A 24,863-nucleotide genomic window follows, 5' to 3' on the forward strand; every position below is an offset into this window, starting at 1 on the left:
CTGAGGAGGCGATGCCGTTTATCACTGGTGTTGGGAGAGAGTGTTTGAATGGGAGCAAGTTGGTGGTGGAGGCGTCATTGGAGTTGTGCTTTGTGGCTGATGAGTTGAGGATGTGTTTTATCCCTTCGTATGTGGTGAAGAATGCTCCTGCTAAATGTCGTGTCAATCATTCACTCTTTATATAACGACTTTCACAGGATTAGACCTTACAAGAAGGTATCGTAGCTATAACAACACTCCATATCCCCTGATACAGCCCTCGAAAGAGTAATTTCCGCTGGACAGCTCCCGTCGCAGCATCCGTATACAATTCTTTGTATCGCGGTGACTGAATGCGAGTCTTGAGAGTGTCGAGAGGATAAACGACAAAGTCGACCGTGAAAGCGGCAATTGCGCCGGCCTTTTATGTCCATGGAGGTCAGCCCAGATCGATCTCCATGGCTACATCAAGATTGCGTTATGCATTATTTGATAGTACACATACCAGCCAGATATCAGTGTTGGTGTTATACATTGGTGATTACCATGCTATTGGCCTCTTCATATCATTTTAAGAAATAATAGAATCTGTACCGAAGGGCAAGTTGTAGCAGTATGGAAAGACCGATGAGATCATACCTCACACTCCTCGGCAGGATCCACCCACTTTAATTGATCTGATAAGACAATCCTAAGTACTACATAATTGAACATGCGTATGAGTAATTCCATAGAAATGGATGAACAGCTTTGAAGACGGTTTATATATTTTCATTGATCATTGCCACGGCAGCCCTACTCTAATTCAAGCACGGACAACCACAGATACATGTATTTTTTCCCTTCCGACGCCGGAGAGTCATGCAAAATGCCCACAAGAATCGACATTCGTCATTAGATAAGAAAAAAAAAAGAATAGACACAAAAAAAATGAAGAAAGACAGAAGAAAAATAATCTATCTATTCGGACGCCTCGCCAGGAAGCAAATTGCCCTTGATGGCAAACATCTTTCCAGTTGTCGAGGAAACGAAACCATCGATTTGACGCGAGTATTGCTCGACCTGTCGGGTGTTAAGCATACTCTCCAAACGGCTGGGTTCCTGAGGAAGCTTGAACAAGCGCTGCCACTCATCTTCGGGGAGCGGGGCCTGCTTGAGAGTGGCACGGCTGGCGTTCTCGGCTTTGCGCTTCGCTTGCCAGGCGGCAATTTTCTGTTGTTCACGAGCGAGTGAGCGCTGGTAGTATTGGAAGTTGTTGTTCTCGGAGTGGTGGGTTTCGATAGCATCCAGAAGCAGATCGCAGTTCTTCTCGAGGAAAGGGTCGATGCTCAATGACAGGTTATCGAAGTTGGGAGAGAGGACGTTGGACTGTGCGGCGGCGCCGTTCTTGAGCGCGGAGAGTGAAGGTGGGAGGTCAAGAGGCTCCGATGGCAAGGGAGACGGGAGTTGGTGGAGGAAAGATGTGAGGAGGTGGGAGTTGTGGATTTTGACCGGGAGTTCGACGAGGATATCTTGGTAGCGGAAACCGGACTTTTGGAGTCTACGAGATGGTTAGCGACTTGAATAACGATCCGAATCAAGGCATAGCATACTGCTCAGATGTGAATTTATTCTCCTTGAACGCATTCATGAATTGCGGGGAAAGACGGAAAGCGCGAAGGCTCAAGCTGCCCTGCGCACTGCGGCTGATATCATGGACAAGGGCGACAGTCCGTTCATTGAGTTCCTTCTGATAGAAAAATTGGTTCTCGATAACGTTTAGGTTAATGAAGTTCCCCATGTTCGCGCTGGTGTACCATCCGACATTCTGAGCATCGATATTCACTTCACGGAGCATACGAAGCATCTCAGCCTGGTAGGCAGTGTTTGCCTTGGCGCGAGGTGCAGCGGCGGCAGCATTTGGTGTCGAAGTGTCAAAGTGCGACTCGGGAGGCACTTCCACGACGGGGAACGGGAATGTGTTTGTGATTTCTAGCGTGCCTCCAACATCAAGACCAACGAGAGAGCCGGTAGCAACGGTAGGGAAAGTCTGGGAACTGTGCTTGATGATTTTCATGACAACCTAGCGCCAGAAAAACCGTCAGTATGTTTATCGAGTCGATGCATCGCAGCGGCGACGAGGGGTAGGATTTTTTTCTTCTGGGGAGTTCATACCAGGGCTTCCACCTGGACTGCCGCGAGAGGAGTTTCTTTCCTGCATGAAGTTAGTGACTGTCGTATAATACCAATCTCAATTCAACTCACTCCATCTTGAATAGTCGAAGCACTTATATCGAACAAGGCGTTGTCGGTTGCTGAGACTGTCGCCTTCGTCTTTGCGGGCTCCGTTTTGTGTGGGCAGATCGATTCATACCAAATCGGGATTAGCGCGCCAAGCACCGTTGATTTTCTATTGTCGGATTAAGTACGTTTTCATTCTTCTCAAAATGCGAGAAATACGAAGGAAGATACTAGGGTCGAGAGAGTGACTCATAGACATCTCGAAACTTACAATGTATCAAAAGCACGCTTCTCAAGGGCGTTTTCCTGAATTCTTCAATATACGAAAAACTGTTTCCCCTTTGGGCTAGCGCATATTTCACAGTGGGATAGAGGCCCAGGGTTCTGATAACGGCCTCGTACGTAGTGAACCTCTCTAATATTTGTAATATAGTGCGCTATCCCATGAATTTGGGAGTCATCCAAGTGATTATAATTCTGTATATATACCTCTTTTTTCAAGAAACCAAAGAATCGCAAACATGGCTCAACCAGAGACGTTCTCGTATGGCCCGCATGAACTGCAAAAGATTCATGTCTGGAAGGCCGAGGATAGTCCGAAAGATAAAGACCTACTATGGGTGATGTATGTTTCTTAAACTCTTCTCTCACAAGTCCTGCTCGTCAAACAGCCATGATCACAAATTGACTATCATCGACAGATACATCCATGGTGGGGCGTGGAGAGACAACACCGTCCTCGCAGACTCCTTCTTAACAACCTACTCCCTCCTCACCCAAAATCCCCTCATCCAAACTCACGTAGCGGGCTTTGCGTCTATAGACTACCGCCTTAGCCCTCATCCAAACGCCCCTCAAGACCCCAGCAACACTCCAAGCACTCAGCTGCGCGCAGCCAAACATCCAGAACACATCCATGATATTCAGGCTGCACTGGCATTCCTACACGATAAATACGCCTTTGAAGATCGTTACATTCTATTGGGTCACAGTTGTGGCGCAACACTATCCTTTCAAGTTGTCATGAACAAAGTCCAGGGCGCCGACGTAACCACATTCCCAAAACCGAGAGCCGTGGCTGGTGTTTGCGGAATCTATGATTTGGCGCTGCTTCGAGATGATTTTAAGCAGATCAAGATCTATGAGGATTTTATCAAGGGTGCGTTCGGTGCGGATGAGCGGCTTTGGGAGGGGGTCAGTCCTGCAAAGGTTACTGGTGTGGACGGGGTTGCTGCTGGATGGGAGGGTGGGATGGTCGCGGTACTGGCTAGTTCGACAGGAGACTCGTTGATAAATCAGCCTCAGACAGATGCTATGCTACAGGTCGTCAAGCAGTGGCAGGGTTTGGTGCAGGGGAGGAATGTGATTGAGATATATGATTTGAAGGAGGAGCATGACGATGTCTGGGCGAAAGGCGAGGAGCTTGCTCGTGTGATTATTACTACTGTGCAGACATTAGTTAAGAAMCCCGCCATATGATGAAGTATAAAATACCTAGGTGTACTCTCCAATGGATTGTCTCTGATGTGTTCTACAAATCGTATGATATAAAGGCTATTTTTGTAGTATTTCTGGGTTTAATCCCTTAGCAAGGAAGCGTTCTATTACCACTAAGCAAGACATAAATGTATGGATGCTTTCTCGAAAAAGACCAAAACTCGCTAGCAACGCCACCACTGAACGCCTTCAATATGCATGACCTTCCTGCTCACGACGGAATCTGAGCGATAAAGACCGATTCACTGACATGTCCAAAAGCTAAACACCCGTGTCCATACGTGCAGAAGCATTGTCCACAACTGGTGCTGGTTCTTCTCCAGTCGGCTCCGATTTGTCGTCATCAATGTCATCTTCGAATTCGTCGTTCTCATCTTCGCTATCCTCGATGAATCCAGGATCGATGTTAAGCTTCGCCAACCGCTCTTTCATCTCTTCACGGCGCGCATCCTGCCAACGAGCCAACGCGGCGGTTGCATGCACCTTGAAGCCGTAGATACGGGGCTCATAACGCTGTATGCTCTTTTCCGGTACAAGTGCTGGATAGACTTGGAACAGGATGTTGTGAAAGGAGGTCCCAAAATAAGCCCCGTCGATAGATGCATGGCGAGAGGATTTGGGGTTGTAGATATCTTCGCATTTGGCGCAGTACAATTTCACGGTCTTTTGGTTAGGTAGGTCGGACTGGCCCATGGGGAGCAAAGGGTGTTGATCGCACAAGACACGGGGGCATTTTCCAAAATCGCCTTTCTTGTATTTGTCGAGCTTTAAACAGAATGGGTTAGCAAAAATATACTAATCAGAAGGGTTTAAGCAGGCGCACCATCTTGGCCAATCCACGAGTAGTCACGATGTATCGAGCATGAACCAAGCCATAGAGATGACGTGCCGACTTTTCAATCTGTTCGCGTAGGTCATCATCGGCATCTAGATCAAACACGTCCGTGATGAGGTCGAGTGCGTATTGGTAGTACTGAACCTCGGTGTTGAGTCCAGTCAAGTTGAATCGATCGGTCAAGTATTCCTCGTCTATTTCGCAAAAGTACTCGTTGCCGCGCGAGGATATGAACTGTGGAGAGAAGGGACGACTAATGTTAATCTTGGGCTCTTCATAAGGACGAAATGCGAGAGAAAGATAATGAAGACTCCGAACAATGTGTGGAGGAACATGAATTTCCTGTCGAGGGCGGGGAGGGGGTTCGGGATCATCATCATCATCATCATCATCATCATCATCAACCATGTTGAAAATGCTCATAGGGGGCTGAAAGGGATCCATTGCAACAATGCAACCAAGATACAGCAAATTTGAAGGGGAATAAATGAGGAACACCAATTGATAAGTATAGGATTAAAGACGAGTCGAGGAGTAACTCTGAAGAATGAGAGAATAGTGGTGCTGTCATCTGAAGATTGGAAAAATCCTGAGGTGCCCGACTTGGTGCTTGTGTAGCGCCGTGCCTGCCTTTTTTCCATGCAAAGACGATAGTGTAATGCGCTGCTCTTCAGATATGGCGGTTGTTGAAAGACAGTACAAAAATAAAGAAATATGGGATAGGTCATATACAGCAAGTCTAAGGAGGAAGAATGCAGATACACACAAAGTGGCACAGAACAAAACCTAGTTGCACTTACCCAGTCTCGCCAGTAACTGGTATAGTCACTATCAGTCTCGCTGTTGAAGTCCTCCATGATTTATTTTGGAGTGGATGTGTCCTCAAAATTGTTCAATTGATGGATGAGTATGTCAGTTTTCCTTAAGCCGTCCACTTGTCGAGAGGACCAAGTGCGACAGGCCTCGGGAGGCTGGTGGTTGCAGGTCGTCCAGGGAAGGTTGAAATAGGGCTGGTATCGCGTTGTTTCGTGAGGAGTCGTGACACAAAAACTATGTCTCTGAGGCTGTACAACAATAAATTACAGCGGCAGAGAGCAAGCGTGTAGGCAACGTTAACAGACTGGATGCCTGGTTGTGATGCGGCGATAATACCTCTCACTGCAAAATAATGCGGGGCTAAGTGGATGTTGGTGCCTGGGCGGTGAGGGCCAGTGGCTGATAACATGCTGATAGTGATAGGCGATTGTTCCATGATAACTTGAGGGACGTCCTATATTTTGGTTTATACCGATAATCCCTAAGATGAGCTATCCTATATATGATGAAAGTACTATTAACAGCTATTACATCGATCATACCACATTCTTGAGCCTTCATTTTTTGGCATCTTCAAGCTCTGTTTAGCCGGCATAAATGCAGCGTCTGATTGGCAAGTTCCCTAGATGGTGGGGTGACCGCCTTTGCGCTGCCCTGTGTAAACAACTGGGATCGACTATTTTGTGGAATATAATGAAACTGCTAGATTGGATCATTAAGAGAGGTGATTGTCATTCTAGTAAGCTCAATCTGAACATTGAATTGAGGAAAAGAACCAAGATCATCAAAGTCGATATTGGCTATGTCTTGTGACAGTTTGAACGAAATATCAAAAGCATGAAAGAAAAGAATGAGCTGTGCATATCAGGCTAGCTGAATGAATTTGGTGCAAATGGGTCATAAAAAACAGTAATGGATATCATTAGAGAGAGAAAAAAAAAGAGTAAGAAAAATGCTGTCAAAGCTGGCTAGAACCTTTGACCTGCAGCCAGGTCACATTGTTCCAAAAATTTGTAAATTCCTTGAACTCCTTCGTAATCGGAGTGACTGTCTCCGCCATGAGGGGACAGCTCAGCGAAGAATTCTCGATCACCAAGGTCGCTCACACCAACGCTGGAGAATCCCGATGGTGACGAGACCCATGGGTTATTACCAAACATCTCAACATCCTCGAAGCTGATCTGGTTCGTATCGTTGGACATTCCGGGTGACGTCTGGCCAGACATCATCAAGCGCCAATCCAAGTCATGCTTGGCCGGAAGCCGCGGATTTTCATGGATTGTAAAAAGCTCTGTTTCTGGTGAAGGAGCGATACTGGGAGCAAACGGAAAGAGCAAAGCCAGCTCTGCACCAGTTCGCTGATCAAAGTCTTCATCCTGGAAGATTTGACCGCGCTCGACTCCAACTTCATTACATAGCCGCTCTACTTGCTCAGCATCGCAGCCAGGGAAGCGAACACGGAGAGTAGATTTGTTTTCGAGGGAGACAGGGAGGTCGCCTAATGTTCCAAGACGTTTGAGATCGTTCAAAATTGCTGCAAGATCTTTCAAGGCTCGTGCAAAGTCGACAGAAAGCAGTTCCATCAAGCCTTCCGACTTGAGTGACTCATTCTTGAAGTTTCCAATGGCAGTGATTGTTGGGGAAAGCTGGAAGTGGATATATGAACCAGGTGCGTTACGTGAAATCTCTGCCATTTGACGCTGTGCCTTATCCTGAAGAGGTGTCACGGTCTTGAAGCGCTTCTCGCCTGTATGTGGGTCGATCCCATCGAATCGAGCTCGTTGACCTGAGAGCCAGAAACCACGCATTGCGACGGATACATTCTGAATGACCTGTGCGGGTGCAGCGGGTCCATGTGAGAAATATCTTGCTCCACCGAGTCTTCCTGCTCCAACACTATATCCGCCAGCTGTACGACCAAGAGTTCCGCCGGTCAAATTGGGGCGAAGAGCGGAATTAAAAGGTGAATGCGATGTCATACGGCCGACCATTTGGCGGATTGACGACCTCGGGACGGCATTGCTTGCAGGACGTGAGACTTGACGCAGGTACGAACCGATATAACCACCTGCACGTGTAGAGAAGCGGCGGCTTTGAGCTTGTCGGATAGCTGCGGCTCGACTAATGGGTTGGCGACCGACATGAGCGTACGCTGGTTGAAGCTTTGGTTGCAATTGTTGTGCAGGCTCCGAGAGTTTGGCCTTGAGAGCCCTGGCCGTCTTCTCGTAGGCAAATCTAGTATCTATGAGTCAGCGGGACATGCGGCTACGTGGTGAAGGCCCAAGGTAAATGTGCTTACCTTGCTGCTCTCCATATTTTGGGGAGCAGCAGATGCCCACTCGTTGGCGGCATGGCTGTGAGGCTGATAGGGTTCGTTTTCTATCAAAATTCGATAAGGTTGGTAGATGTAAGATAGAAGAATGATGATTGCGTTGATGCCTGGTTTATGAGGGACGCCAGTACGGCTGTGTGGCGGTGCAGCTATCCTCTTTTTGCCACATCCGACATGCCAAGACACAAGAATGGAATGCCAAGCCGGCCCGAATTTGTTGCTTTCATTGGACACATTGTTTCTTGTACGACCATCGTCGTGACATTTTTCTCCTACAATATTTTTGGCATAATACCAAACCCAATTGATCGTCTCGTTTTTGGAAAAATATATTTATTATCTAGGTACAACTTTTATTTCTTCATCACCGCAAAGAATACCTTCAATGGCAACCAGTCGTCACCACAAACCTTGAACCGGTTCTTGAGGTTTCTGAGTACATTGAGCTCCTCGGGAGTGAGCTCCCAACCATCCAGCTGGAAGTTCTTTTCAATGCGCTCCTTGCTTATAGACTAAGGAATGACACTCCATCCTTTCTGCAGACCCCAAACAAGCAGAAGCTGCTGCGGAGTTTTTCCCTTCTTCTCGGCCATCTTGAGCAGCGTGGGTCTTTGTAGATAGGTGAGTTGTTCGAGCCAAGGCAAGAGTATCCGGTGCAGTGGACCCTCTGGATGCATTGTATTCCACCAGCTTGGGAGAAGGATTTTTGGGAAGGAGCTCGATTTGGTTGACGGCCGGGACGATCTTGATCGTGGGAGCACTGAGCAGATGCTCAAGGTTCTTGATGCCGAAATTGGACACACTAATGTTTCTCACCTTACCGGTGCCTGAAAGCTTTTGCATGCCCTCCCTATAGTTTGCATCAGTATGACTCGATACTCCTGTAATTTTCTGTCTTACCATGTTTTGATGAAATCTCAATCAGGTAGATGCTTCTTCTTGTCATTGGGGTCTGTTGGCGATGGCCAGTGGACAAGATACAGATCGACATAATTAAAACCTAGAGAGGACAACGACGAGTTGATACCATCTTGAGCTCGGTGATGCCATCTGTTGTCGAGCTTGTGGTGTTAATCCAGATTTGTTCACGAGGAACACCGAATTCTTTGATTCCCTAGCCAACCTCGTAATCGTCTCCGTAAGCCAAAGCACTGATCTGTTCATTTACCACAGTTCACGTCAATTAACCAGTTATTGTGGGTTCTTGCGTATCAATGTGACGGTAAACAGCGAGCAAAAGCAGCCTTTACTGCCTCGCGGACCTCATTGGGCTTGGGATGTCATGTGCCGAGACCGACTGCGGGGATCTTGTCCCCTGTGTTAACGATGAATGTCTTGCTGTACGAGGTGCTTATTAGTCCGTTCTTCGAATACTGCTGGTTCCTCTTCAGCTTACTTGGTATGTTCCAAAGCCGACATGTTGCGAGGTTGACAGATAGGGGCGATTGTTCTCAGAAGTTGGTAGTGATAGCTACTTGGCTGACGTGACAAGAAGAAAGTAGATGTTCGACAAGATGAAAACATGATGTCTTTAAGAAATGGAGAACGACTCAATTATCCTTTTAAAGTGGAGGACCGACCATCGACGTAGTTGAGGAATGCCTGATAGCTAGGACCCAGCGTCATCTTGGTCGGACCTTTATTCAATAAGGGGAGATGGCTTGGAAGTATTTTTGTGGAGCAAAATCCCGATGATATCAACTCACACAGCGAGTCTATACAAACGGCTGGCCTATTCAGGTTTAAATCGAGTCCCATCGATCCATACGAGTGGAACACTATTTCTTAAGCTATGCCGTATCGGAAATTAGCTGCCTTATCATGTAAGTGTTCGGGGTCAGGGCTGTAGACGTTCGACATAGCGGTTGATCCCCATTTGGCAATTCGCATCCAATTGACTGAAAACTGACTTACTATACTTCTTTCTGTCTGGACTTTTTTTGGTATTACACAGTTACACAAGTCGAAGTCCAGCGATCTCAGTGTCACTGCGCCGTACATACATGGTAGGTCAGCCACTTCATTGTTGGTCCTTTTCTGAACCAATCGGAATCTCGGACGGGCCGACGAAACAGTTGAATTAGGCAAGACAACCCGAATGGAAGCGGATGTAGTTGTACGTAGCATGTTTTCATCTGCACCTACAGAGTATAACACAAACTTCGGGAATAGGCACAATTAACAGGTGTGTGTAAACAAAAGACCGCTTTAGGAGGTGCCTCGGAATTTACCGCCTTTTTCTGCCGCTCCTTCCCGAAAGTAATTGGTTCGCTTGACACCTGTACTTTTTCGATATCCTTCCTGCTACGTACCAAGCCAAAATCGTAAGCAATCCGGTAAAGGCCGATACCTGCTTTTCAAAGCAAGACTCTTCTCAGTCTAGCGTCGAATTATCTCTGATCAATCGAAGCCCGGTAATTTCTCTCCGTCAAGATGTCATCTGGCTTCGTCTCGGGAGGCACCATCGATGAGCCGACTCAAAGAGATGATGAGTGGCGTCGTGCCCAACAGGAATTAGAGGACGAAAGACGCCGGAAGGCAGAGCTTGGGAAGCAAAATGATGGGAAAAGCCTTTATGAAGTGTTACAGCAAAATAAGATGGCCAAGCAAGAGGCATTTGAAGAATCAATACGCTTAAAAAATCAGTTCCGTTCCCTGGATGAAGATGAGGTCGAATTTCTTGATTCATTGCTAGAGTCAACCCGAGCCAAGGAAGATGCAGTCAAGAAAGAGACCGCCGAGCACCTTGCCGCCTATCAGCGTCAACGTGAAGAGGCCGAGCGAGCTTTGATTGAAGGTCCATCTGGCGGACAAAATGTCTCTGGGAGCGCTACAAATCCGGCCGGTGATGAGGAACTGTGGGCTGTTGCAGGAAAAAAGCGCAAGAGAAACAAAAAGGACTTCTTAGTTCCTCCTAAGATCCGCAAATCATCAACCAACCTTAACGACACTCCAAATGCCCCAGACCCTAAACAAAAACCCGCCACAACGACCTCCAGAGGTGTGACGAAAGAATCGATCCCTCGTGTTTCTCAGTCAGCTTCAGTGCGCACCGAGGGTACTTCGGTTAAGGAGATCAAAAGTAAAAGCAACGAAGCTTTGCCCATAAAAGACAGCACAGAGCAAAAAGCAGCAGTCGGGCCGTCCCTTGGTCTAGTTGCCTATGATTCCGATGAGGATTCTGATTAGGCGGTCCTCTTATTATTGAGAAAAGAGTCCCTCGCGAATGCCAAGAGTTAATTTGCTGCGTATTATCCACCATGCTATAGTCATGCTACTTGGTAGGCACTCAGATCTACCACAAGCTTCTGATATACAGGCTCACGCTCGCAGTATATATAAAAATATCCAATGTTGCTCAAACTCTGTCATAATGAACAGCCAACTCTTTGTCTCGTCCATCACGCTATTCAAATCTCGACCCCATGCGAGTTCCTCGACTCTCACTTCACTCATAGTGTGCCGTGTTCTGTTCAGTCTTTCCTGTTACTTCTTCCAAATGACGCTCAAGATCATGAGACACATAATCTTCCTTTTTCAATCCAACGACAACCCATGGTGCATTTGTGAAGAGGCTGTTCATCTCCTCGAGAGGAAGCTTTGACGTTTCTGGCATGAGGAGCCAGAAGAAAACCGCGTTGGTGAAATTGCAGATGATGAACACGAACCAGTATCGGTATCGCACATTTTGCATAGCAATGGGTGTGACCTGACCAATCATAGTGTTGAATGCGAAAGATGTCATGGTAGCAATAGAGACACCCTTTGCGCGGGTTCGTGTATCAAAGACTTCGGCGGGAATAATCCAAGATAGGGGTCCGCAGGTGGCTGAAAAGGAGAAGTTGTACAGCCAGGTCATGATGATGAAACCCCAGTGCGCGCCCGAGTTGTTGACTTCAGGCGGGAACTGAGCCAACAAGATGCAGGCAATGATAAAAGTCACCATGTTTGCTAGATTACCTATAATGAGAGGCCAGCGACGTCCAAAACGATCGATAAGCATCATACAACTGAATTCACCCAGTAGAGCGATCACAGAGTTGATGGCTTGATACCGAAGTGTTTCGTCACCACTGATACCGATCTGATTGAAAATCTCGACAGAGTAATACCTGATGCGAATCAGCCTATGACCTAGAGTCATCGAACTCGACATATCCGAAAATAACTTACTGGATAGCGGATACACCGGTCATTTGAATGGAGGCCTGCAAGGCACAGCACAAGAACAAGCGGCGGAAAGCAGATCGTGATGTAAACAGCTCAACATATGACTTGGCTTCATTCTCATGCTCGAAAGTAATGCTTTCTTGAATCAGGCTGAATTCGGCACGGACCCATGAATCGTTCTCATCACCATGGCTATGCAATTTAGCAAGGACTTTCAAGCCCTCTGCTTCACGGCCATTGTCTATCAACCAACGCGGCGACTGGATATTTTTGTCAGCGAACATCGGATTTGGTGAAACGCCTCGGACGATCTCCACATACCTCAGGGAATATCATGATAAGACTTCCTAGCAGAACTGCAGGAATAATTTGGATACCCAATGAAACTCGCCATTGGGCACTATCAGATGGCGAAAAGCCAATATAAGTTCCGTAACTGATCCAGGAGGCACAGAGGGCGCCGACACCAAGCATAAACTGTTGCAACGAAGTAACTCTTCCTCGAATATCAGGATGGCATCTATGTTGGTCAGACCCCTGTATATTGAAATCGATCAAGGACACCTACAGTTCGGCTTGGTAGGGKGGGACAATCATTGTCAAGACGCCAGCACTGTTGATTAAAGAGAGATCAGTCACGATGCGCTCAGTCTTCCTGATGCATTTTTGTGACTTACGCGAAACCCGCGAAGAATCGACCACTATAAAGATAGGAAATATTCTGAGCACCAGTTTGCAATCCTCCACCCAAGCAGAAAATCAAGGCACCGATAGCGATGGTCCATCTTCGGCCTAAGTAATCACCAGTCGGTCCGGCCAATGCAGCTCCAAAGAAGGCACCAGTGGTAAACATGGACACTACCAGACCGCTTTTCGTTCGGATTAGGAGCCATTTCTATATAGATTCAATCCGGATCCTTACGACTGGGTTGCATTGACAGCGAATTTGCTTGAGAACGATGGGCATGCAATCACTTCGGCAATCACACCGAGATCATCTGGGAGTGGATGTTAGTGCGTGCCTTGCATCGACAAAGCTGAGTAGCATTCGGGGACCCGAGAGAGGGTTGGTTAGCATACATCCGTAAAGGAAAGATCCGAGTGAAGCAAAAGCGCCGATCAAAAACTGTCACCATACAAACATTAGCATCTTGGAGCGATACACTGTCATAGAAAGAAAGTACGAACCTGATACCAACGTGGTGGTAGAGGCATTGTGGCGTATACTGAGCACTGTGAGTCAAAACTTCAGTCTAGCCACGGGTGAAACGTAAAGATAAGTTTTTTCTGTCTTTTGGAGAATCCCCAGACAGTCCCCATGGGGTGCTATTTGAACCCCATCGCTTGACTCTCGGCCTTGGGTGATCTCTGGATTCTCCAAGCCTGCTATGACTGGGGTAGCGCATAACATCTTGGGTCGGCCAATCGAACATGAAATTAGCAATTTAACCGGCTCSCGAATTCGGCCTCCTAATGATATACTTGTGCCCACTTTACATAGAAATCCTGGTAAATTCTTAGAGTTTGCTCGTTTAAATATGATATCTGGAAGTGAAAGCCCGCCGGAATTATGCCGAATCAACGGAACGGGCTGGTCTAACTTCTACCTCTTGCATGCCGAGGATGCGGGGAATGCTTTGTTGGTTCGAACAGCCTCGTTTGATTCACGGAAAAAATGACCCTGGTAATTGCCGAGATGGGTCCAGACAAGCTTGGACTGATTTGATTGATCTTTTGATGAGGTTAATGGCGGCCAGCATTCGTGGTTGTATGCAAGACTCGACACTTGTGGTTGGCTGTACTCTGCAACTTGATCCATTCAGGCTTCTCACTAGGCGATATGAAACTTTTCAGTATGCTCACATGCGTAACCTTGTCGGGTAATTGTTCGATAGCTTCACAGCTCTCGTAGCGATACGAGAAAGAAACTTTTTGGCAGTTAGCTCTTTCGTCCCCCGTGATTGTCGTTTGAGAACCTGGACTTTGTAAAAAAACATTGATGTCTGCCTTCTACTATTTGTTTTCCTTGATCAATTAGACTAGATTCTTTAATTTGACAAAGCGAGCATTCAATTCGAGATCGATCAAGATGACGACCTTCACAAAAATCGACGATGACTTGATTCCCACCATTTCCGTGAACGCTACGGCGCAATTGTCCAAAATCAATCCAAACATCTATGCTGGCTTTACGGAGTGAGTTTAATTTTTTTTTTAAAATCGTACTTGGAAACAGCACTCCAAGTCTAATCAATTTCTTCAGACACATGGGCAGATGCATCTACGGAGGCATCTACGATCCGGGAAACTCTTTGTCGGACGAGAATGGATTTCGAAAGGATGTGTTGGAGGCCTTGAAGGAATTGAATATCCCTACAGTGCGTTATCCTGGTGGCAATTTTGTTGCTACCTACCACTGGCTGGATGGCGTGGGTCCAAAAGAACAACGACCGGCAAGGTAAGATAAACCATATATCCGTCGTACAATGAGATCTTTATTAACGAGCTTTGATGATCTAGACCGGAGTTGGCCTGGCTAGGAACCGAGACGAACCACTTTGGTACCGATGAATTTTTGAAATGGTGTGAGGTGATAGGAACAGAGCCATACTTTTGCTTGAATTTTGGAACGGGTACCCTTGATGAAGGTATGGACTCTTTCAATTGCGCAAATGAGATGACTGCTAACCCAGTCAGCTATGGCTTGGGTTGAATATTGTAACGGCACCGGAAACACCTATTACGCCAATCTGCGAAGGAAGAATGGCCGGGAAGAGCCCTACAATGTACGCATGGTTTTCATCTGTTTTAGGGCAGCGGTCTAATAAGAAAATAGGTCAGATATTGGGCATTAGGAAACGAGGTCTATGGACCGTGGCAAGTTGAACAAACTACTAAGGAAGCCTATGCCCATAAAGCGTTCCAATGGGCTAAAGGTAATTGATAAACATGGTGGTTATTGAGATGTTGCTAATCATTCTCAAATGAAAACAGCTCTCAAACTCCTTGACCCAAACTTAATCTTGATCCTTTGCGGTGAATCCGGCACATCATCATGGGACTATTACACACTGAAGCAATGCCTCAAGCCTACTAAAGTTACACTGACAAGTAACCCTACTCCGCTGATTGATATGCACAGCATACATATGTACACAGCCTCCAAGGATCACTTGCAAAACGCAACTGCGCCTCTGGCAGCTGAGCGCGCGATCGAAATAGCTTCTTCACTAATAGATCTCGCTCGGATAGAGAATGGTGTTGGCCCTGATGAGCCACGTCCAACTCTCTGCTTTGATGAGTGGAATGTGTGGGACCCTATGCGAGCAGAGGGTAGATTTGGCGCGGAGGAGACATACACCTTGTCCGACGCGTTGGCTGTTGGTGTCTTCCTCAACGTGTTTGTCCGTAAGAGCCGGGATCTCGGCATGGCATGCATCGCCCAGAGTGTCAATGTCATTTCGCCCCTTATGACATCCCCAACAGGCATTACTAAACAGACTACTTGGTGGCCATTGCTACTATTCTCAAAATACATGCGTGGCTGGACCATTGCGGCTCACGTTGCTTGTGGATCTTACAATGGAGACACCTCACCTACATGGCTACGGAGTGTTAAAGACACACCTTGGTTGGATGTCAGCGCTGTATTGAGTGATGATGGCTTCGTCAATTTGGTCACTATCAATGTACATGAGCAGAAAGACTTTGAAGTGAAAGTCGAAGGGGTCAAGGGCCCTGTTGAAGTCTTTACTGTCACTGGGGCTAATGTTACGGTCACTAATATGAAGGGTAAGGAGGAGGTTTTTGTTAAGGAGACTACTTGGGATGGACAAGGTCATTATGTGTTCCCCAAGCACTCGTTGATCCTGATGCGCTGGAAAGCTTGATTGTCATCTGGCCAAGATGGCTTTGAATCAAGATTTCAGAACTTTACATAGATGTTTTATAGAAAATGGAACAATTTTAGTTTAAATCACTGTCCAAGTATTCTCCGGTATTGCTGATTAAATGATCATCAAAAAGGAGTCCTGAAAAGGTCATTCCCTCGAGATGTCCCAAAATGGAAAATTATTTAGTTTACCTTTCTCGGACTAGCTCCAAAATTGATCACATGACTTTATCAACTCTGCTTGCTCTTGCCGCCACCAACGTCTCTAATGTTCTTTGTCGTTCAAATTCTCTTCTGGACAAGATCATATTCACACACACATATCAAGTTTGCACACGATTTGAAAAAGAAAAATAAAACAGCAAGAAGGAATCAAGGCAGACCAAATGGATGTTGATTAAAGAATAGCGGCAACACTTCACAAGTATTTACGGTTGGAGCTTTCACGTAAAACTCACATCTTAGGCCTGCAACAATGGCTCGCCGCGGGGATACGCGCTCACCATCACCTGTAGGCAGCTCATACTCTTCATCCAAACGAAGTCGCAGAGATGAGGATCGATTCGACAGAGATGGTCGGGACGAGGGAAGGTCGCATCGTCGATCACGCAGTCCTGATGTAAGTTTCCAGCGTGGTATCGGTCAAATGTCAGACTGCAACAATCAACTAACACGAGACTTGAAATATCAGAGGCGATATCGAGATCGGGATGGCTACCGGCGGCGAGAGCGGGATCGATCGGTAGACAGACGCGATCGCGATGGTTATCGCGACGAACACAATTACAGACCGTCAAAACGAGACCGGTCGCGCGAACGCCGGCGCTCGCTAGACCGACGCTCTGATCGAGACCATCGGCGGAGGAGTAGGGAGCGAGACAGAAGTCGTGATAGGGACAATCGGAGTAGGCGAGATGACTCCCGCGACCGAGTCCGAAGGCACAGAGACGATTCTACTGACTCGAGGAAAAAAGCCAGAAGAGACAGCAGAGACAGGTTGCTGAACCGAGACTCTGCTGCTGCATCGCGAGAGGTCAGTGCCAGGAAAAGCCGTTACAGTGATGTTTACAAGCGGTCTAACAATGCTGTACAGGCCTCGAAAGCCCCGACTCCAGCCCCGGCTGCTCAGACAGACGAAGAGAAGAAAGCCGAGCGGCTCGCAAAATTGGAAGCGTGGAAGCAAAAACAAGCAGCTGAACGCGAACGAAAGCAGCGCGAGATCGCTGCTGCCGGCGGTCCCCGCAATATCTTGACTGAAATCGACAAGAAATCGGGACTTGCTCCATTATCCCCTGCCCCTACTTCTCCTAGTACACCAACCTCAACAACCGCCCCCTCCGAATATGGTGGTAAATTCGATTTTAAGGCGATTGCAAAGAAAGCCAGTGGTGTTGGATCAGAGTCATCTCTTTTGGGCAAGGACGTTATTGTACCTGATTCTATTAGAGCTGACAGCGTAGTCAAGGCTAACAAAGTTCAAGTTGCCACGAGCAAAGTTTCTGGTGAGTTTTTCCTCAACGAGAGGCCATTTGACGACACGAAAGCTAATGGCGCATGCTCAGCTGCCCCTTTGAAGGCGAGCGGGAATGTTGGAAAATTCGGGCTAGGAAACAAACTCGCCACCGAAACCGAGAAGTCTTCCACCACAAAACGAACCTTGGACTTTGGCGAAGAAGAATCCAAACGTAAAAAGCTCGAGAAATTACCTAGTCCCCCACCCGAAGATGTAGAAGACGATACCAAGGCTGTCGTGGCCGAAGACGACGATTCTGATGTTGACATGGAAAACGGGACAGAAGAAGAAAACGCAGCAGCAGCCCGAGCAGCCGCAGAGAAGCGAGAGGAGCGCCTACAAGGGCAACAGGTGGAGCCTAATGGCGATATAGCAATGGGCGATGCAGTTATAACCAACGGCGAAGCCACTGCAGAGGCCGAAGAAGAGGAAATCGATCCTCTGGATGCCTTTATGTCTGGTTTGACAGAAAAACCTTCTTTCAAGAAGTCTAATATCATCAAGTCGGCTAAAAGCAAGCAGCATCAACCACAGGCTATGTTTGGCGATGAAGATGATGTCGACATGTCAGCTGTCGCTCATGGTGACACTGATGACTTCCTTGCCATAGCCGCCAACAAAGCTAAAAAGAAAAAGGACATTCCTACGGTTGATCATGCAAAGGCGGAGTATGAGCCCTTTCGGAAAAGCTTCTACACTGAGCCTCTTGATTTGGCCCAGATGACAGAGGAGGAGGTAGCTAGCCTCCGACTCGAACTAGACGGCATCAAAGTCCGTGGAATCGATCCCCCAAAGCCAATCCTGAAGTGGTCTCAATGTGGTCTCGGGGTGCAGACACTAGATGTCATCAGTAAGCTTGGTTATGAGAACCCAACATCCATTCAAAGCCAGGCCCTTCCTGCAATCATGTCTGGAAGGGACGTCATTGGTGTCGCTAAAACAGGTTCTGGAAAAACAGTCTCTTTCCTTCTCCCTATGTTCCGTCACATCAAAGATCAACGTCCTTTAGACAATATGGAGGGCCCGATCAGTCTTATCATGACACCGACAAGAGAATTGGCAACGCAAATTCATAAAGATTGCAAGCCTTTCTTGAAGGCGCTAAATCTTCGTGCTGTATGTGCTTACGGTGGTGCACCGATCAAAGACCAGATTGCGGAATTGAAACGAGGAGCCGAAATTGTTGTCTGCACTCCTGGTAGAATGATTGATCTCCTAGCTGCTAACGCCGGTCGAGTTACGAATTTGCGACGAGTTACCTACGTTGTGCTTGATGAAGCCGATCGAATGTTCGATATGGGATTCGAGCCACAGGTGATGAAGATCATGGCGAATATTCGGCCCAACAAGCAAACAGTGCTTTTTTCCGCTACTTTCCCACGCAATATGGAAGCACTTGCACGAAAAGCATTGATCAAGCCTGTAGAGATCATTGTCGGGGGCAGAAGCGTAGTTGCGCCAGAGATCACACAGATCGTTGAGGTTCGGAATGAAAATACCAAGTTCTTGCGCCTCCTAGAACTACTTGGCAACCTTTATTCCGACGAAGCGAACGAAGATGCCCGAACACTAATCTTCGTTGACCGCCAAGAAGCCGCTGATAATTTACTACGTGAGTTGATGCGCAAGGGCTATCCTTGTATGTCCATTCATGGCGGTAAAGACCAGATTGATCGAGACTCTACCATTGAGGACTTTAAGGCGGGTATATTCCCGGTTTTGATCGCGACATCTGTTGCTGCTCGTGGCCTGGATGTGAAACAGTTGAAGCTGGTTGTGAATTACGACGCACCGAATCACTTGGAAGATTATGTTCACCGAGCCGGGCGAACAGGCCGTGCTGGAAATACCGGAACTGCAGTTACCTTCTTAACCGAAGATCAAGAAAGATATTCGGTCGATATTGCAAAGGCACTCAAACAAAGCGGCCAAGAAGTCCCAGAGCCAGTCCAGAAATTGGTTGACACATTTCTTGACAAAGTCAAGGCCGGTAAAGAGAAAGCTTCAGCATCTGGCTTCGGAGGCAAGGGATTGGAACGCTTGGACCAGGAAAGAGATGCAGCCAGGAATCGTGAACGCAAGACATATCGAACCGGTGATGACGGTGAAGAAGAAGAACGGGACGACGCGAAAGAGAAGAAGGGCGAAGAAATATTTGCCAAGGCTGCCTCCGCTATTCAGTCCGCCTCTGCACCTACACCAGGTATACCCAAGGGTATTGATCTGGACGGCAAGATCACGGTTCATAAAACGGAGAAGCCAGCCGCCGGAAAATCAAATGATCCTTTGGATAAGGTTGGTTCGGCTGTTGCAGACATTCATGCACGACTCAACCGCGCCGGAGTAATGAGAAGCGGCGTTCCGATTGATAACAAGGGTCCCGATGCAGGAGCATTCCACGCGACTCTTGAAATAAACGACTTTCCCCGTAAGTTATTGTTCTCTCCTGACTTGGCACCTGAAAACATGCTAACAAAAGTCTATCTACAGAAAAAGCACGTTGGGCTGTCACCAATCGTACCAATGTCGCCAAAATTCTCGAAGCGACAGGCACCTCAATCACAACCAAAGGCAACTATTATCCAACGGGCAAAGAACCCGGTCCTAGCGATATTCCGAAGTTGTACATCCTTGTCGAGGGCGACACAGAGCTGGTTGTTACGAATGCTATGCGAGAATTGATGCGGTTGCTCAAAGATGCTACAATCGCGGCGGCGGATAGTGAGGCTCGGGCGCCGACTAGTGGGCGATATAATGTTGTGTGACGACTTTCAACTTCTTACATGGCCTACTATTATTCGTCTAGACATTACAATATCATCCTGGTCTAAATTCGCTCATCCATTGAACGGGTACTTACATTTTCATCTGCTAGAATCTCCTGTAAAGAACACAAGACTTTCCAAAACTCAAGTATTGTATGCTCGGGCTCCTAGTAACTTGACTTGGTATGAGTCTGATTCTAAATCATCTAGTAGATATGGAAAGGTCTTCCCTTCTATGACCAGCTTCGACCAAAATTACGCTAAGACGTATTGAGACTAGCGTACATAATTCAGTTCTTTCCTTTCCAAATCTAGATCACGGGTGCCCTCCTCCCTTACATAAACAATACACATCTATCGAATTCGACCTTCTGCTAAACTCCAGTGCTCATGACTTACAAAGACACACATCAAATGCGCGGATACTGGCTCTTTTGGACGAAAAAATATGGCCCATAGACCCCGGAAACGTACCAGAACGTCTAAAGCTTGTATGTACATCTGCTTCCCAGGCACGGTGGTCTCTCCTGACTACAATACTTTTCGGCTAATGACCTTGCAAAGGCGATTTCTGCCATAAGCGCAGCATAAAATGTAGCATAGAGCCGGATGATCCTTTAAAGCGGTGTCAGAACTGTGTCGATTTTGATATTCCTTGCACATTTAACCGGCCCTCTAAAAGGCGAGGTGGTGCCAGGGCTTCAGGCAGAGGTCAATCTGCCGAGGAGGGCCCCCAGCAAGACCAATCTTTAAATCTACCAATTACAGGATCAGGGGTCACCCCGCCTCAGACTATGCAACAGCACATTAGTGCTTGGGGAAGTCTCAACGCGCAATGTCCTGAATTCGAAGAATCTTCAGTACGAAGGTCCTGGGGTGCGTTTGCCATTGCCGCTCAAAGCACAATCCGTAAGCTTCTTGATGTCTATTTTGAGATTGTTTATCCTATGTATGTGCCTGTTTGATGATCACCGGATCACTGGGCTAATTGGTTGCAGATTTCCATTATTTCATCGACCTTCATTTGAGGAGAAGTTGAATCAAAATGAACACCTGAAAGACACTGGCCTTTTTGCGTCCACAATGGCAGCATGTGCGCTTGCATCAGCCAGGGTTCGCGACGGGGCTCTTTTTTCCGCTCGTTGGCAGTCGACTGATCTCTCCCAACCGCCATCTGAGATGTTCTTCAACGCCGCAAAAGATCTCATTCCAAAGGATTTGGGCAATGCAAACCGCACAAGCTTTATGAGAGCGTGCGCTCTCTTAGCCATCACAAGCATTCAGAATGGCCAGATCCGGAGTATGCAGCAATATATAGGATATTATCACACTTTGATGGCTATGGATGGTCGGCATGATGAAAAGCTATGGCCGAAAGATTTGAATCCTATAGAGAAAGAAGAACGACGCCGACTGGTAAGTCGATAGCCTCATGACGGGACCACTCACTTATACCTTCACGTAGTTTTGGTCTATCTACACCCTTGATGTCTATTCTTCCATAGTCTGGGGCGGAATCATCCGGCATCGCGAGGCCCAATGCATGGTTCATTACCCGACAGAGCTAGATGATGAGCACGTTACGGCTACGGGATACGATATGTCGAGCAATTCAGCAGTCAATTGGCTTCAGGGATGGAACTTTACTACGGATCTGTATCGAATCCTAGAGCATGCGGTGGATGCAGTTCGTGGCCGATCCTCTCTCAGTACTGGAATTGTCCAATCTCTATGCGGAGTCAATCCAAGGCCGACAGAAGCGACTGTTATGAAGGGCGTTCTTGACACATACTTGTCATTGCCGCCGCAATTTCATGAGTGCAGAGAAATTACAGGAGAAGCTGATAAGGACCTTTTTGGCTTTCAGTCAGCCAACATTCAAGCTACTCTTCAGCTACTTCGGACAGTCTTACTATCAGCCGAAGACGATGTCAGCGTCTCACGGAAATGTGATGTTGCAGGAGAGCTCCTTCGCGTCTTTTCTATCGTACCTGTTGAATATCTCCGAGCAATTAGTTCGCCCCTGGTATGAAACTGAACTTCATTTGCTTCATTTCAAGCTGATCAACTAACTTTTTTTATTGTATCCAGCTCCATCATTTGGCAGGCATTGGCAATATCCTTGGGTCGGTCATTGAGGGAAGTCTATCAGAGTCTTCTTATCAGAGAATAAGAAAGCTCTTGTAAGTGGTTATTCCTAATCTCTATTTTGAAATCGATTGACAAGCGATAGATTGGATTTGGCAGATTTGCTCCATCGTCTGGAATCAAGGCTTTATCGAGCCGCTGGTGCTAGCGAACGACTACGTATGCAAGTGGATAAAATTGACGAGTACATGCGCAACCAACGCGCAAACGATCGACAGAGCCGTCAGAATACACACAATATTCTAATTCAATCGAATATTGGTGGACCCCAGGAGCATGCACCTTTGAATATCAGTAACGTCAACGAAGATTCTTTGCTCTATCATGAAGGTACTAATCCTGGCGATGCGGAACTTTCACCTTTCCAGCTCCCTCCCGAGTTACTTATGGATTGGCCATGGCCATTCGATTTCAGTGGCGCAGATAGTCTGTTCACAATTCCTGCTGCGGAATGATGATCTCGAATTATGAAAAACTTCTATTGTTACATGTATCATCGGAAGGAAACTATGTGTACATGGCTCTATTTTCATGTCCAACCAAGGAAAACAGGCCGGCGTGTTTGGGGATTCAAACAATGCTTGTAGGCAGATGAGGTCCGTCACACATCATGAGGCAGCCTTTCGCTATGTTCCATTGTGGAAGCGTCGTCCTTTTCATAACCTCGTTCGGCAAGGACGTTGCCATGCATGTTGTACGCTTTCTCCATTTCCCAAGAAAATGGGCTGCTCGTCGCGAAGAGCGCCTCTATAGACTCCAGAGATCTATTCGAAGTTTCGGGGTACAACAGATAAACGATGGGAATCCATATTAGGTTCAGGCCAAAGAAAAGGAAATAAGTCCGGTTCTTCCGAAAACCAACCAGTCAGCAAAATACGCGCGAAATAGACGATGGAGCCACAATCTCAAAACTTACTTGCAGAGTTGCAAACATGATCGGGTTAACCAAAGTTGTCATTCCCACTCCAATAGCCCAGCCAGTGATACCGAATCCATTACCTTGTGCTCGAAGGTCGGAAGGGAAAATTTCGGTGGGTATCAGAAAGGCGACGGTGCCCCAGGTAGCTGCGTACGCGAGGTTGAACAGGAATAACATGCATACTGCGGCCTGTCAAATGTCAGTATTTATGCTACATAAGCAGTGTAGAGTGAAAGTACCGGTGCAAATTTACTAGCTTTATCGGGATGCTGACGGGCACCTTCATACAAAGCCCCGGCCTGCCAAAACCTCCTTAGCAATTGTCTCTTTTTAATTTTTCCTGAGTACGTACCAACAAATTTACTGCGGCCAGTGCGCCTGCGCCCCCCATTAGACACGTTCGCCGTCCTAGACGATCAACGATATGCGCGCTGATGATAGTTCCAATAATACCGATGGTATTAATTCCACCGGCCAAGCCGTTTTGTGTCAACTCCGAATAACCTGCTGACTTGAGCAACGTGGGAGAATATGCAGTGACAGCGGTGATACCGGTCCAGGAACCCATGATCTGAAGCCAGACACATAACCAAGCACGACGACCGAGGTTTGACCCAGGTCGACCTCCCTTGCCCATCAAGATTTTCGCGAATTGTATTGGAGAGGATGGTTTGCTCTCTTCGGCTGTAGCCACAATCTCGAGGTATTCACGATCAATAGCTTCTTGTGAAGCGTGACCATGGCGGACTTGGAGAAGTATCTCACGTGCTTCTTCTTTGCGGCCAATAGATGCCAGATACCGAGGGCTGTCAGGCAGCATTTTGATGAAGACGACAAGAAATAATGCAGGAATGCATTGGAAGCCAAGCAAAAACCGCCAACGTACGACCGAGTACCCGTTGTTGATGAAAGCAAGGCCAAACGACAGCCAGTAAGCGATGGATATGCCTAGGTCTATACATTTCTGATATCAGTGAATGATTTCACCTGTTTGGAATATACTTGATCGGAACTTACAGTTCGCTATGAAGACATATCCTAGGAATCCACCACGGTGAGCAGCCGACGATGTCTCAGATACCAGAACCGGTGTGATGCCAGTTAGGGCTTTTCATTATCAGTATGCAACGACGTGGCCAATAAGAATTTGCGAGATAATACTGACCTCCAGTGCCCGTACCAGTGACGACTCTTGCCACCAAGATGAAGTTGGAACTTTGCGAGGCACACTGCAGGGCACCACCGACAAGAGCAAAGAGAGATCCTATGAACAGCCCATTTATACGGCCGATGCGATCTGCCAGCCAGCCGCCTGCGAAACAGCCAAAGATGGCTCCAAGATAGTACACACTGACGATGCCGCCTTCATGCGTGGTATCAGTCACCGTGCCATCTGGGAGGCCAATGCCCATTGTTTCGACATAGCGAGGGGATGAGTTGACTCCTCCCATAACTCCTTGGTCATAACCTTCGAAGAAGATCGAAATCAACGAGAAGACCTGGATGGCAACATTGAGCTGCGTCGGAGACAGTGTCTTCCACAACGTTCGATAACCCATTTCAAATTATGCAGTGCTGAAACTCCTTAGTATTGTGTTGCTCTGTCATCAAGAGACCTCAAACCGATCGGAGAAAGCACTAGTACCCCGGCTAAGGGGCATGTATGTTATATAAATATAGGTAAGAAGTCCTGTCCAAATTCGATATCTATATCAATTCATGTCTCGGCTTTCGCGACGGACAAAAGGGACTTTGAAATGCGGGGCGAACCACGCCA

General features: G+C 47.2%; 9 protein-coding genes across 9 annotated transcripts; 4 read left to right on the forward strand and 5 right to left on the reverse strand.

Moving 5' to 3' along the window:
* Positions 1-939: 939 nt before the first annotated feature.
* Positions 940-2,228, reverse strand: BHQ10_001471 (uncharacterized protein; the record flags this gene model as incomplete). Its single annotated transcript, XM_040873511.1, has 4 exons — positions 940-1,519; positions 1,572-2,041; positions 2,134-2,173; positions 2,224-2,228. The coding sequence occupies 4 exons, from the start codon at positions 2,226-2,228 to the stop codon at positions 940-942; spliced, it is 1,095 nt and encodes a 364-aa protein (XP_040729976.1).
* Positions 2,229-2,720: 492 nt separating this feature from the next.
* Positions 2,721-3,678, forward strand: BHQ10_001472 (uncharacterized protein; the record flags this gene model as incomplete). Its single annotated transcript, XM_040873512.1, has 2 exons — positions 2,721-2,824; positions 2,901-3,678. The coding sequence occupies 2 exons, from the start codon at positions 2,721-2,723 to the stop codon at positions 3,676-3,678; spliced, it is 882 nt and encodes a 293-aa protein (XP_040729977.1).
* A 279-nt stretch (positions 3,679-3,957) lies between these two features.
* Positions 3,958-4,975, reverse strand: BHQ10_001473 (uncharacterized protein; the record flags this gene model as incomplete). Its single annotated transcript, XM_040873513.1, has 2 exons — positions 3,958-4,461; positions 4,520-4,975. 2 exons carry the CDS (start codon positions 4,973-4,975, stop codon positions 3,958-3,960), a joined length of 960 nt encoding a protein of 319 aa, XP_040729978.1.
* Positions 4,976-6,315: 1,340 nt separating this feature from the next.
* On the reverse strand, positions 6,316-7,699 carry BHQ10_001474 (uncharacterized protein; the record flags this gene model as incomplete). The annotated part of the gene is made up of 2 exons (XM_040873514.1): positions 6,316-7,582; positions 7,647-7,699. The coding sequence occupies 2 exons, from the start codon at positions 7,697-7,699 to the stop codon at positions 6,316-6,318; spliced, it is 1,320 nt and encodes a 439-aa protein (XP_040729979.1).
* A 2,413-nt stretch (positions 7,700-10,112) lies between these two features.
* Positions 10,113-10,868, forward strand: BHQ10_001475 (uncharacterized protein; the record flags this gene model as incomplete). The annotated part of the gene is made up of 1 exon (XM_040873515.1): positions 10,113-10,868. One exon carries the CDS (start codon positions 10,113-10,115, stop codon positions 10,866-10,868), a length of 756 nt encoding a protein of 251 aa, XP_040729980.1.
* A 259-nt stretch (positions 10,869-11,127) lies between these two features.
* On the reverse strand, positions 11,128-13,064 carry BHQ10_001476 (uncharacterized protein; the record flags this gene model as incomplete). Its single annotated transcript, XM_040873516.1, has 9 exons — positions 11,128-11,639; positions 11,688-11,791; positions 11,853-12,109; positions 12,171-12,369; positions 12,418-12,462; positions 12,527-12,718; positions 12,772-12,847; positions 12,930-12,975; positions 13,038-13,064. 9 exons carry the CDS (start codon positions 13,062-13,064, stop codon positions 11,128-11,130), a joined length of 1,458 nt encoding a protein of 485 aa, XP_040729981.1.
* Positions 13,065-13,938: 874 nt separating this feature from the next.
* On the forward strand, positions 13,939-15,739 carry BHQ10_001477 (uncharacterized protein; the record flags this gene model as incomplete). Its single annotated transcript, XM_040873517.1, has 6 exons — positions 13,939-14,045; positions 14,113-14,307; positions 14,370-14,497; positions 14,547-14,635; positions 14,686-14,785; positions 14,844-15,739. 6 exons carry the CDS (start codon positions 13,939-13,941, stop codon positions 15,737-15,739), a joined length of 1,515 nt encoding a protein of 504 aa, XP_040729982.1.
* Positions 15,740-16,216: 477 nt separating this feature from the next.
* BHQ10_001478 (uncharacterized protein) lies at positions 16,217-22,622 on the forward strand (the record flags this gene model as incomplete). Its single annotated transcript, XM_040873518.1, has 10 exons — positions 16,217-16,360; positions 16,433-16,774; positions 16,835-18,866; positions 18,918-19,682; positions 19,745-19,975; positions 20,788-20,968; positions 21,018-21,435; positions 21,485-22,045; positions 22,111-22,202; positions 22,253-22,622. 10 exons carry the CDS (start codon positions 16,217-16,219, stop codon positions 22,620-22,622), a joined length of 5,136 nt encoding a protein of 1,711 aa, XP_040729983.1.
* Positions 22,623-22,768: 146 nt separating this feature from the next.
* BHQ10_001479 (uncharacterized protein) lies at positions 22,769-24,645 on the reverse strand (the record flags this gene model as incomplete). The annotated part of the gene is made up of 6 exons (XM_040873519.1): positions 22,769-23,014; positions 23,084-23,275; positions 23,326-23,385; positions 23,439-24,040; positions 24,104-24,193; positions 24,252-24,645. 6 exons carry the CDS (start codon positions 24,643-24,645, stop codon positions 22,769-22,771), a joined length of 1,584 nt encoding a protein of 527 aa, XP_040729984.1.
* Between the last annotated feature and the right edge of the window lie 218 nt (positions 24,646-24,863).

Source organism: Talaromyces amestolkiae (genome assembly GCF_001896365.1).
Source record: "Talaromyces amestolkiae strain CIB chromosome Unknown scaffold2.1, whole genome shotgun sequence".
Taxonomy (NCBI): domain Eukaryota; kingdom Fungi; phylum Ascomycota; class Eurotiomycetes; order Eurotiales; family Trichocomaceae; genus Talaromyces; species Talaromyces amestolkiae.